The sequence below is a fragment of the Lepidochelys kempii genome, chromosome 15 (genome assembly GCF_965140265.1).
Source record: "Lepidochelys kempii isolate rLepKem1 chromosome 15, rLepKem1.hap2, whole genome shotgun sequence".
Taxonomy (NCBI): Eukaryota; Metazoa; Chordata; order Testudines; family Cheloniidae; genus Lepidochelys; species Lepidochelys kempii.
Genome location: NC_133270.1, coordinates 930,300 through 943,467, shown reverse-complemented (window position 1 = coordinate 943,467; position 13,168 = coordinate 930,300). Strand labels below are relative to the sequence as shown.

Below are 13,168 nucleotides of genomic sequence, written 5' to 3'. Positions count from 1 at the left end.
GCCTTTCACTAGGCCTGCAGCCTGGGCCTTTGCTAGGCTAGAGCTCCCTCTGCCCTTCCCCAGCACTGCTCCACCCTAGGAACCCTTCTTAGAAGGGCCTGGCTGCCTGGGAAGCTTTCTCTCTCTCTCAGAAGCTAGAGAGAGTGTCTGTCTTCACTTCTGGCCCACAGCCCTCTTAAAGGGCCAGGTGGACCCTGATTAAGCTGGCCACAGCTGTGGCTGCTTTCCCAATCAGCCTGCTTTTCCCACTCTCAGCCCTCTCCTGGGCTGCTTTAACCCCTTCAGGGCAGGGGCAGGGTACTCACCCTGCTACAGGTACCTAGCACAGTGAGACTCTGACCTTCATTGAGGCCTCTAGGAGCTACCTCAATATTGATGATGATAAAATGGCATCATAGGTTTCCATGTTTAGCAATGATTCCAGAGCAAATGAGCTCCATTTATATCTATCTGTCTCACACACAATGGAGGGAGCAACTGACTCTTCCCCCTTACCTAGTCTCTGTGGGCTTTGAGAATTGAGCTGGGCTCTTAACTTCTCAAATCATCAACTCTAGTACATAAGAACTTAAGAACGGCCATGCTGGCTCAGACCAAAGGTCCATCTAGCCCAGTATCCTGTCTTCCAGCAGTGGCCAATGCCAGGTGCCCCAGAGGGAATGAACAGAACAGGTAATCATCAAGTGATACACCACCTGTCGCCCATTCCCAGCTTCTGGCAAACAGAGGCTAGTGACACCATCCCTGCCCATCCTGGCTATTAGCCATTGATGGACCTATCCTCTATAAATTTATCTAGTTCTTATTTGAACCCTGTTATGGTCTTGGCCTTCACAACATCCTCTAGCAAGGAGTTCCACAGGTTGACTGTGCGTTGTGTGAAGAAATACTTCCTTTTTTTTTAAACCTGCTGCCTATTAATTTCATTGGGTGACATCTAGTTCTTGTTATGAGTAAATAACACTTCCTTATTTACTTTCTCCACACCAGTCATGATTTTATATTCACCCTTAGTCATCTCTTTTCCAAGCTAAAAAGTCCCAGTCTTATTAAGCTCTCCTCCTATGGAAGCCATTCCATACCCCTAATTATTTTTGTTCCCTTTTCCGAATCTTTTTCCAATTCCAATATATCTCTTTTGAGATGGGAACAACCACATCTGCATGTACCATTCAAACTGTGGACATACCATGGATTTATATAGAGGCAATATGATATTTTCTATCTTATTATCTATTCCTTTCTTAATGATTCCCAACATTCTGTTGGCTTTTTTTGCTGCTGCTGCACATTGAGTGGATGTTTTCAGAGAACTATCCACAATGACTCCAAGATCTTTCTTGAGTGGTAACAGCTAATTTAGACCCCATCATTTTATATGTACAGTTGGGATTGTTTTCCAATGTGCATTACTTTGCATTTATCAACACTGAATGTCCTCTGCCATTTTGTTGCCCAGTCACCAAGTTTTGAGAGATTCTTTTATAGTTAAATCCCAGGCAGACTGCGAAGAACTATCTTGAGAAGTTTAGTATCATCTGCAAATTTTGTCACCTCACTGTTTACCCCTTTTTCCAGATCATTTATGAATATGTTGAATAGGACTGGGCCCAGTACAGATCCCTGGGGGACACCACTATTTACCTCTCCAGTCTGAAAACTGACCATTTATTCCTATCCTTTGTTTCCTATCTTTTAACCAGTTACTAATCCATGCAAGGACCTTCCCTCTTATCCCATGGCAGCTTACTTCACTTAAGAGCCTTTGGTGAGGAAACTTGTCAAAGACTTTCTGAAATGCTAAGTCGCTATATCCCCTGGGTCCCCCTTGCCCACATGCTTATGGACCCCCTCAAAGAATTCTAGCAGATTGGTGAGGCAGGATTTCCCTTAACAAAAAATATGTTGACTCTTCCCCAACAAATCATGTCCATCTCTGTGTCTGATCATTTTGTTCTTTACTATAGTTTCAAATAGTTTGCCCGGTACCGTATTCAGGCCTATAATTGCCGGGCTCACCTCTGGAGCCCCTTTTTAAAAAAAAAATTGGCGTCACATTAGCTATCCTCCAGTCATTTGGTACAGAAGCTGATTTAAATGATAGGTTACAAACTGCACTTAATAGTCTTGTAATTTCACATTTGAGTTCCTTCAGAACTCTTGGGTGAACACCGTCTGGTCCTGGTGACTTATAACTGTTTAGTTAATCAGTTTGTTCCAAAACCTCCCCTAATGACACCTCAATCTGGGACGGTTCCTCAGATTTGTCACCGGAAAAGAATGGCTCAGGTTTAGGAATCTCCCTCACATCCTCAACCATGAAGACCGATGCAAAGAATTCATTTAGTTTCTACGCAATGGCCTTATGCTAAAGGAGCACTCAAAGGCTATCTCGATGGTAAAAGAGTAAAAGTTATGCAGATCACACCCTTCCCTTGGTGACTCCTTTTCAGTCCCATTATCTTCACTGGGTTTGTAAAAGTGTGACTTGCAAATTAATAAATGAAGGCTGCTCAAACATGTGCCAGTGGCTAATGGTCATCTCCATGGGGCTATTGCACTAAGGGATCCCCAGGGCATAGGAAAGCCCTGACCATGCTCCCTGCACAGAGCTGGGAGGTGGGTGGCATACAACATCTGTATGCTACCTGAAGATTCCCCTATGCAAGGGAGGCTAGATCAACTGAAACTGGAGACACTTTTTGCCCACAGAGCAGTACATGGAGACTGCAGTGTGGCCCAGGAGCAGGGTCAACAATCCAAATTCTGCTCCTATTTACCCTGGTGTAAATCTGGGGTGTCTCCATGGATGCCAATGGTGGTGTTCCAGTGTAAAACTGGAGAGAATCAGGCCCAAGATCTGCCCCAGAAAAGATCCTGAAAGAACTATGTATAGTCAAAGTGTAGTGGTCTGTGAGCACAACATCACTGTTGCCTTCACAAATATTCCATGTTGTGTTCTCTTCCCGTTACCCAGGTTTCTTTACTGGAGGTGCAATGGGATTGCACTGGGGTAACTGAGAACAAAATTTGGCCTGATATCCCGGACCACGCACTTCTCCATTTTCAAAGTACTCCATGAAGGTTTTGCCAGTGACTCTGGGGCAGAAGTGTCTGAAATGGGTTCTGAGTACCAAATATGGTCAGTTCTCCAGCCATTCTGCAACTGCTGGGTGAGCCTAAGAGAGATCATCCACCAGTGCTTGCTGCTGATGAACTCTGGGTGGGAGGCTCTGAAGTCCCTCAGGCATTCTTGAACATCTGACCCGCAATCAGCAGGCAATATCTCTGGGAAGGAAGGCAGAAACATTCTACTTCTGTGCATCTATTTTTGGTTTTAAAGAACAATGTCAACTCACAGGCAATTTTTGGCCCAGTGGCAAGTTGCAGTCTCAAAGTTTAGGTACCTGCTGCTTTAACAGGAATCACATGGCTAGCTGGCCTCATTCTCTTTCCTAGGCTGATCTTGGGAGCCAATATATTTGGCTCCCAGAAACGGGAAGTCCTCGTTTCTCTGTTCAATTGGCAGCTGCTCATCAGAGAGGAGGATGAGTGGATTAGCCACTGATTGCAACACAAAAGGGAAAACACACTTTCCAGTTCTCCTTTCACTTCATTTTGCTCTAAACAGGGAGACATTGTCTGTAATGGGGTGATATTTATTACTGAGGCATTGCGGAGGGTTTTGTTCTTCCCCTTTCACTTAAGAGCAGTAAAAAAAATACTCGGGTCTCACAAATGTCTCAAAACACAAATTTACTTTCCTCCAGCTTCCTGGGAGCAAGCCGGTGTCATGTTACTAATTCGATCATGCTTACACAGCAAGCTCTTCCACGTCATGGCTTCATGAGTCAGGATTTTCAGTCTGAAAAAGATCACGTCAAGGGTCCCAAACACACACTCCCCAGAGCCTAGCAACGGGAGCATACTGTAAGCCCTGATTATGGACTCGAGTGAGAATGTTTCAGTGGTGCCAATGTGTGCCGCAGTCGGCACTTGCAAAGATATTTCTGCCCCTGGCAATCTTCCCTATTGGACAAAGGGAGTAACGGTCAGTGAGACGTCTCATGACTCAAATGCTTTGCCTCTCAAGTAGAGTGTGAAACTCCATAAACCTGCAATACATCTAGACGGAAATGTAAAGGGTGGGTTTGCTGATGCAAGGATGCCTTTGAAGTCTCCGTCTGTGAACTGTTTGCTGTTCAGTTTCCTTCAGCACTAAGGAAACTCCAGTGGTCTGTTGCGTGTGGTTGTGGCTGTTGTTGTTGGCAGAAAACTTCAGGCCTTGCTAGGGCATGTAGTGATCTTAGAGCAACATGCAGACAGCCCATTGCTGAGTGATTCAGATTCATTACATCCAGGGTCTTTTCTCAGTCATACTTTGATGCTTCATGCTTTTTGATGGCAGGAAGTTTTGTTTCTGTGTAAATTTGGAATTTTCACAGGCTTTTAATTCTTTGATATTTCCTCTCCTGTCTGATCATTATAATCCTTAACACTTCCCTGTTCATCTATAGGTCTCAAAGTACTTTGTACAGGAGGGTAAGTGTCATCCCCATTTTACAAATGGAGAAACTGAGACACTGAACCAGGCAGTGACTTGCCTGAGATCATACATCCCATCAGTGATGGGCCCAAGAATAGAACCCCATCTTTAGTGTTCTGTTGGAAACTTGTCTGGAGTTTGTACTAACATAACCCTGTTTAGAATTTAATCTACCATTAAAATACCAGGAGAGCCTTGTGACATGGGCTCTGGAAAGATGTGATTCCTTTCTTTGAAGGCAGCATTTCTATTTATAGGGCACAATTCTGGTCTGCACTGTCTCTTATCTTTAGTCTGAATCTCTGTTGTATATTCTGGCTGCATTTCAAATCTGGACCGGTCACAAAGAGTGACAAAACAGTTGCAGAATAAGCAAAAGGAATTCCTGCTGTAGAGCTTTTGTAATAATAATACCTAGCCCCTATATCACCTGTAGTTTTCAAAGCACTTTGTCTCATTTTGCAGAAGGGGAAACTAAGGTGTGGGGAAGGGACTTGCCCAAAGTCACTCAACAAACTGGAGTTAGAACCAGGAATTGAACCATTGTTTCCTGAGTCCTAATCTTCCTCCCTAACCACTAGGCCATGCTATTTTAATATCCGCACCTTTCTCCATCAGTGGACTCTCTTATATATTTGCAAGAGCTGCAGGGACCTAAATGTGGTGCAGATTAGCCCACATTTTCCTGTGAGCTGCTTGTATCTTTTCTCTGAAGCTTCTGGTGCTGGCCACTGTTAGAGATAGGATACTGGAGTAGATAGACCAGATGGGTCAGACCGGAAGTCAAACAAATGTTTATGCATCACTAGCTAATCTCACTGGAGATGAAAATTTCGCTGACGCTCAGTACTTCTGCAGTCCTTTGAGAAACAGAGGGTATTTTCCTTGGGTTTCATAAGAGTGGAGCGTAAAGAGTTGATCCATATACATCCCTCAATACATACAGCATTCCACATGGAGTACGGATAGGCCACCATCTCTCTGCCTAGCCCCAGAAATAAAGCAACTTACCTGTTTCACAGTTGCCTTGAGAGCTCTGAGTGTGGGAAAGAACTGCTGGGGAGTTGAGAAAAGATCCCACTTGGCACATAATATAATGAGGAACAAGTGAACATGCGTGTTGAAAAAACTTTGTATGGTATGAAGAGCTTTGCAAGCAAAGTGTGGTGGAAAAGGATTAATCAGGCACATGGACAGTGCAGGGAGGCATCAGTGGCTAGAAACTAGGAGGGAGACAGGGCTTGTAACTGGCCTGGCATTCACTTACTGTGTGACCTTCATGGCTGCCTAAGCCTGAAGGCTCTGCAAAACACTGATTGAAAAACACTGCGTTAGCGGCTGAATGCTCCACCCCTGCAGCAGTCCCCACCCAGCTGCAAGTCCCATAACTTCCAGCTTTGTGCCCCAGACTTTGGGGGGAGGGAAGGGGGGAATGATGCTTCCCATGACCCCCAGGCTGCCTTAGATACTGGGAAGAGGCAGGTTGTGAATTTTTTTTTTTTTTTTTTTTAAGAACTGAAGCCCAAAATATTTAGAATGTGATATGTCGTCATAGATCCTCATGGGCATTATAGTTGTCGCATGATCCCCATTCTCTGTTATGAGCAGGGCTTCCTGTTCACACAACATCTCCCATTATACAGCACTGCCATGATGCAATACCTCCTCCCACCAACCGAGGAGACCGTGATGCATCATGGGCAATGCAGTCCAACCAAGGAGTTGAGACCATAGAGGAGAATGGGACATGAGACATCTGAACTACAACTCCCATGAGGCACCATAGTGACGTATCAGAATCTTACATCTATTGGTTTGGGATTTTTCAACAAAAACTTGAAATTTTCTGGGGTAATTTTTTTTTCCCCCAACCTGGCTTAGCTCCTCTTTCTTTCATTAGCACTGGCCAACAGGAGTGGGGGCATCAAACTTATCTGACATCAGAGGCTGATGCAAAAGACAGTGCCTTTGCAGGAATCCCAGCACCTTCCCCCTTCTCAGCAACTGAGCGTGGGCATTTCATTAGCATTGCCCTGGACCTTGTTGGGTTCCCAGCTTCTTCTTTCCTATCAACTGCTGGCTAGCAGGGCTACTCCTTTAGCTAGGTCTGTGGGTATCTGGTAACTTTTTTTTTTTCCCAAGACCTGCTCGCAGCAGCGTTGTAATACACTTCTGGTTTGATTGAAGCCAGATGAGAATGTTGTGATTGACTTCAGTGGGACCAGAATTTAGACTGCTAGGTATAAAATATGAAGGAGCTGGACTGGCCTACTTGGACAGGAGAAGGAGGGGCGGGGGCGAAAGGCTCCTTGACCTCCAAGGACCCGCCGGCTATTTCGCCTGTTCCCACACCCAAGGAACGCACCTCTGCTGCAATCAAAGAAAGCACATGACTAGGCAACTCTTTGCAAAGAGCACTCCCCTCCTTGTGGGAGGGGAGTGAGGCCCAGCCAGCTCTGGGCTCTGCTGTGAGACAAAGCGCTATTTAGAAGACAAGGAAGTCCTTGATAACTGCTGAGTAAGAGTAAATTCTAAAGCAGGGGAAGGATGCTGGATTGGGCAAGGCAAGTCTGTTCTTGGAGGAAAATTTCCTCCGAGGCCAATTAGGAAATTAAAAAGGGAATATAGGAACTGCTGGGGTAGATCCAACTCAAGGTCCATTAGTCTGACCCTGACAGTGGCCAGTACCAAATCTGCCAGAGGAACCCCACAGTAGCAGATGTGGGGTAATCTGCCTCCACGCTTGGTTTCATCCTGAGCTCTAATAGTTAGAGATCAGCTTAAGCCCTCGAGCAGGCAGTTTAATATCCCTTCCCAAAAAATTGTTCTCAGGAGCCCAGGAAACATCCGGCACTGCCAAAACCAAACCGTTTGCTCGGGGGGGAAGAATCCAGCCAGTAGAGCTGTTCTATGGTATTGTTGTACGAATCACATTGCTGGAAGCAAAAAGACTTCCAGCTGAACTGCTCCAATAGAGGCATCACTCTATATCATAGAAACATCAGCCTGGAAGGAACTCTGCAAGGTCATAGAGTCCCACCCCCCTACATTGAGGCAGGACCTTGTAACCTGAGATGGGTTTGTCCAACCTGTATTTAAAAACCTCCAGTGTCAGGAAGGTGCTGGTAACTTGACCTGGATGCACTATGCTTCAGTGTAAGACTCACTGTCGGACCCCACTGGCTACTTCAGAGTCTGAAATAAACTTAAACTGGAATAAATGGACACAAATCAGACGTCAAGAATTCTAACATTCAAAAACCAGTTGGAGAACACTTCAATCTCTTTGGTCACTCGATTGCAGACCTAAAAGTAGCAATTTTTCAGCAAAAAAACTTCAAAAACAGACTCCAGCGAGAGACTGCTGAATTGGAATTAATTTGCAAACTGGATACAATTAACTTAGGCTTGAATAGAGACTGGGAGTGGATGGGTCATTACACAAAGTAAAACTATTTCTCCATGTTTATTCTACACACACACACACACACACCCTCACTGTTCCTCAGACGTTCTTGTCAACTGCTGGAAATGGCCCACCTTGATTATCACTACAAAAGGTTTTTTTCCTCTCCTGCTGGTAATAGCTCACCTTACCTGATCACTCTCCTTACAGTCTGTATGGTAACACCCATTGTTTCATGTTCTCTGTATATAAAATCTCCCCACTGTGTATTTTCCACTGTATGCAGCTGATGAAGTGAGCTGTAGCTCACAAAAGCTTATGCTCAAATAAATTTGTTAGTCTCTGAGGTGCCACAAGTCCTCCTTTTCTTTTTGCAGATACAGACTAACTCCGCTGCGACTCTGAAACAAACTTGACGCCACTGTGCATGTTTGAGCGAAGAAGATGCAAGGCCTTCCCGTGAATATCCAGAAGGAGCATTCAACCATTGGGGGTTTCTGAGGCTGTGGTCAAAAAACAACTCTCTGCTACACATAGGGGGCCAGACCATCCTGTCCCTTACACCCCTTCTGCTCTATGAAAGTCCCTCTAGACTAGGCTATTGGCACTTCCTCTCCGCGGGGGCAGAGCTACTCTCAGCCACGCACCCTGCTGAGAGCCCAGCAACTATGTTTCTGTCCCCTTTTGCTCCGAGGCAAGGAAGCTGCAGCTCCACATCCACACCCAGGGGTGACCTTGTCGCACAGAGGGTGGGTGAGGGGAGGAAGCTTTAGGCAAATTGCTGATCGTTCGAATGGGAGTGAGTCAGGGGTAGGAACTAAAATGTGCCCTGCTCTCTTGTTTTCCCTGCTTTGCCTTCAGGTAAGGAGCTGTGCCAAGCACCATGCTGGTCCGCATGCGGGCTGCCACTGATAGAGCCAGACCCCTCTGGATGCTGCTAAGACATCCCTGACTAGTAGTGTGAGCCCTGCAAGCTCCAGTTAGTCAACCTGGCATCTGAGACTCTGCTGTGATTTTGTGGGGGGATTGTGTTTTGGGTGGTGGTTTGTTTTTTTGCAGTGCAGACATACACAATGAGGTCTACAGCCTTCCCCAATTTCATATTGCAAGGGTTGAAACCTACTTATTTGCCAAGCTTTTGCTTAATAATGTCCCCGTTCTCACTGATTTAAAGCCATAGGCCTGTACCTTGCTGGTAGGAAAGAGAGAGGGGACTGTTCAATTTTAACCGGAGGTGCTCACGTACTACAGTGATGAAGGATAGAGCCTCAACATACAAAGTATCTCCTATGATGCGAGCTCCTTGAGCACAAATGTTCTTCCAGTGGCCCAGAGGAGTACAAAGATCAGGGAATCTCATCTGCACGGATGTGGGAGGAAGCAGCATGAGGAATGACAAGATCATTGGGATGGGATGGGATCTGGTGGGGTGGGATCTGAATTACTACAGAAAATTCTTTCCTGGGTATCTGGCTGGTGAATCTTGCCCATATGCTCAGGGTTTAGCTGATTGCCATATTTGGGGTCGGGAAGGAATTTTCCTCCAGGGCAGATTGGAAGAGGCCCTGGAGGTTTTTCCCCTTCCTCTGTAGCATGGGGCATGGGTCACTTGCTGGAGGATTCTTGGCACTTTTAAACCACGATTTGAGGACTTCAGTAGCACAGACATAGGTGAGAGGTTTTTCGCAGGGGTGGGTGGGTGAGATTCTGTGGCCTGCGTTGTGAGGTCAGACTAGATGATCATAATGGTCCCTTCTGACCTTAGTATCTATGAATCTAGATGAGTGTGGGGGGAAATAGAGGGGTATGGATGATAGATTCATATTGTGGTTTGAAACAAAATTTTGTCATTTCCAATGACACACCCTCGGTATGTTTTGTCTCCCTGGCTGCCTTCCTCGTTTGTTGTCATGAGCAGACATTTTGAAGTCAATGGCCAAAAGAATGATTAGCGTCTCTATCCCTTGCTCATAGCACCTGCAACACTGGCTTTCTCACAGATTGAGGCAGGCCCTGCTGGTTATGGCCCTGTGTTGGAATACTGGAAGTTGATTGATTCCTTTCCTTTCGTCTCTGCTCACGTGGATCCTCTGCTGTAAGAAAGGTGTGATCTACTTGGCTATTGCTGGCCTGAGTCTCTGCCAGCGTCCGCCCAACCCTCTGCCAGATTTGTGCCAGCGACTGCCCCCTTCTGCCACTGCCCACCTAAATTGCTGTGAGTGCCTGGCCAAACCCTACCAGGGGATTTGGCCCATTTCTATTGTGCATTGTTCCTTTGTCTGCACCACCTTTCCCTTGTGTCGGCTTCCCCTGCATGTTTGCACATTGCTTATAACCACCCTCTCCTGAAAATGCCTCTGGAGGGGGAGTTTTCCCAGACACATGTAAAGCCAGTTGTTGCTCTTGTGACATTTATTACTGTTAATATATCATTTGTTTCTAAGAAACTAGCAACACCATTGGAAAGCCCTGAGGGAAGCGTCTGCTAGATCATCAGGGTTGTGGTTACTGTCTGGCTGGAGGCTGCACTGAGGGCAGGTGTCAAGAAACAGCTGCCAAACATCTCCTCTGCCTCTTAGAAATCAAAAGCAAGAGTCAAAGCTCTGAAGTGCGGGGACATCTGCACACACAAATACACACAGAAACATGCAACCACAGACATGTCCACGTAGACACATGCAGGCACTGACATGCACACACATGCACAGACATCCACACACATGCACACACATGTACTGACATGCACACACATGCACACACCTATGCACGCACACAATCATAAGCAGATGCCCATGCCCACATGCGTGTAGGCACAAAGAAACATGCACAGACAGCATAAATGATTATTCCTTCATGGGTCTGAGAAATGCTGTCAGCATATTCAAACTCACATTTTTCCCTTTTGTGATTGAAATTAAACATGGCTCGTTGGTCCAAGGTTTTCTTTGCTTCAGTGTTTCTAGTACAATCTGCAGTACTGTGTCCAGTTTTGGGCCCCCCACTACAGAAGGGATGTGGACAAATTGGAGAGAGTCCAGCAGAGGGCAACAAAAATGACTAGGGGGCTGGGGCACATGACTTACGAGGAGAGGCTGAGGGAACTGGGCTTATTTAGTCTGCAGAAAAGAAGAGTGAGGGGGGATTTGATAGCAGCCTTCAATTTCCTGAAGGGTGTGGGGTGCAGCGGGGAGTCCAGAGGGGATGGAGCCTGGCTGTTCTCAGTGGTGGCCGATGACAGAACAAGGGGCAATTGTCTCAAGTTGCAGTGGGAGAGGTTTAGGTTGGATATTAGGAAACACTATTTCACTAGGAGGGTGGTGAAGCACTGGAATGCGTTACCTAGGGAGGTGGTGGAATCTCCTTCCTTAGAGGTTTTTAAGGTCCGGCTTGACAAAGCCCTGGCTGGGATGATTTAGTTGGGGATTGGTCCTGCTTTGAGCAGGGGGTTGGACTAGATGACCTCCTGAGGTCTCTTCCAACCCTGATATTCTATACTATAATTTGGATGTGGGTAGCCCTTTTGGGATCACTCAGTCTTTTCTCCCCTCTAGCACCCTCTAGGTGTGGAGGGACACCCCCACTTCTCTTCGGAGCCTCCCAGTCTTGATGGATGGTTCACTAGGAATGCAACTGATCAATTTTGTGTTTGAAACTTTTGTCAACAAAAAAACCAACCTTTTTACAAAAATGAAAAATTGTCCTGTTAAAATTTTCTGTTATTTTGACCCCCAAAAAATCAAACCTGAAAATTTTTTCTGGGGTTCTTTCCCCACCCATTTTTCCACTGGAAAGAGGCAAAAAAGGAGGGGAAAAGTCAGAGAAGGGTGGGGGGAATGAGAAAAAAGGGGGATTCATTTTTTTGCATTGAAAAATGGGACTATTTTGGAATTTGTTGTGGAAAAATGGTCAAAAAATGCACATTTTTGAAAATTATTCATGAAAGAGCCTCATTGTATGGTGAGCAATTCTAGCTAGGAGCGAGAGGTGCCATAATATTGCCAGCTGTGAAATGAGGCATCTGCTTTGCCACTTGCAAGGGGAGCCTGTGTGGATCCTTCTTTGCCAGCTGCTCCAAGAGTCCCAGATGGAACCGCACAGTCCTGTAGTGTTGCACTTGCTGTAATGTTTCAGGGTTGGGTGCAACCCTGGCCACGCTGAAGTCCAGTAGAACCACTCCCATCGACTTCAATGAGGTCATGATTTCACTGCACAGCAGAGAGGTCATCGTTGTAAGGATGCTGTTACTAGCTGCTCTGGGCTGTGAATCAAGCTCTTTCCCCCCCCCCCCCCTGCTTATTATATAGACTCATATTTACCTTGTGAGCCCCAGATCTCTTTCCGCAGTACTCCTTCCTAGGCAGTCATTTCCCATTTTGTATGCATGCAACTGATTGTTCCTTCCTAGAATCATAGAATTTCAGGGTTGGAAGGGACCCCAGAAGGTCATCTAGTCCAACCCCCTGCTCAAAGCAGGACCAATTCCCAATTCCTAAGTGGAGTACTTTGCATTTGTCCTTATTGAATTTCAGCCTATTTACTTCAGACCATTTCTTCAGTTTGTCCAGATCATTTTGAATTTTAATCCTATCATCCAAAGCTTTTTCAACCCCTCCCATCTTGGTATCATCCACAAACTTTATAAGTGTACTCTCTATGCCATCATCTAAATCATTGATGAAGATATTGAACAGAACCAGACCCAAAACCGATCTCTGTGGGACCTCACTCGTTATGCCCTTCCAGCATGACTGTGAACCACTGATAACTCTCTGGGAACAAGAAAAGGAGGATTTATGGCACCTTAGAGACTAACAAATTTATTTGAGCATAAGCTTTCGTGAGCTGCAGTTGCATCCGATGAAGTGAGCTGTAGCTCACGAAAGCTCATGCTCAAAATAAATTTGTTAGTCTCCAAGGTGCCACAAGTACTCCTTTTCTTTTTACGGATGCAGACTAACACAGCTGCTACTCTGAAATCTCTGGGAACAGTTTTCCAACCAGTTATGCAGCCACCTTATAGTAGCTCTGTCTAGGTTGTATTTCCCTAGTTTCTTTATGAGAAGGTCATGCGAGACAGTATCACAAGGCTTACTGAAGTCAAGATATATCACATCCCCCCTATTCACAAGCTATCACTTCTCCCATTTCTGCATTTTCTGTTATTGTTTTTCACCCCTCTTGTCTCCGGTGCAGGGGTAAGGCCAGGATGTCCCTAT

At 45.8% G+C, this 13,168-nt stretch overlaps 1 protein-coding gene across 7 annotated transcripts in view; it reads left to right on the top strand.

The window, feature by feature from the left end:
• HORMAD2 (HORMA domain containing 2) overlaps positions 1-13,168 on the top strand; it is a 107,831-nt gene that overhangs the window by 78,083 nt on the left and 16,580 nt on the right. For 2 of the 7 annotated variants that reach the window (XM_073313619.1, XM_073313622.1), the window contains one exon: positions 8,330-10,879. In XM_073313619.1, coding sequence (XP_073169720.1) covers positions 8,330-8,368 — 39 coding nt within the window. In that variant the 3' untranslated portion in view covers positions 8,369-10,879. Of the gene's footprint in view, positions 1-8,329; positions 10,880-13,168 lie in introns of those variants that run through there. The other 5 variants (XR_012155162.1, XR_012155166.1, XR_012155164.1 and 2 more) reach the window with 5 other exon arrangements.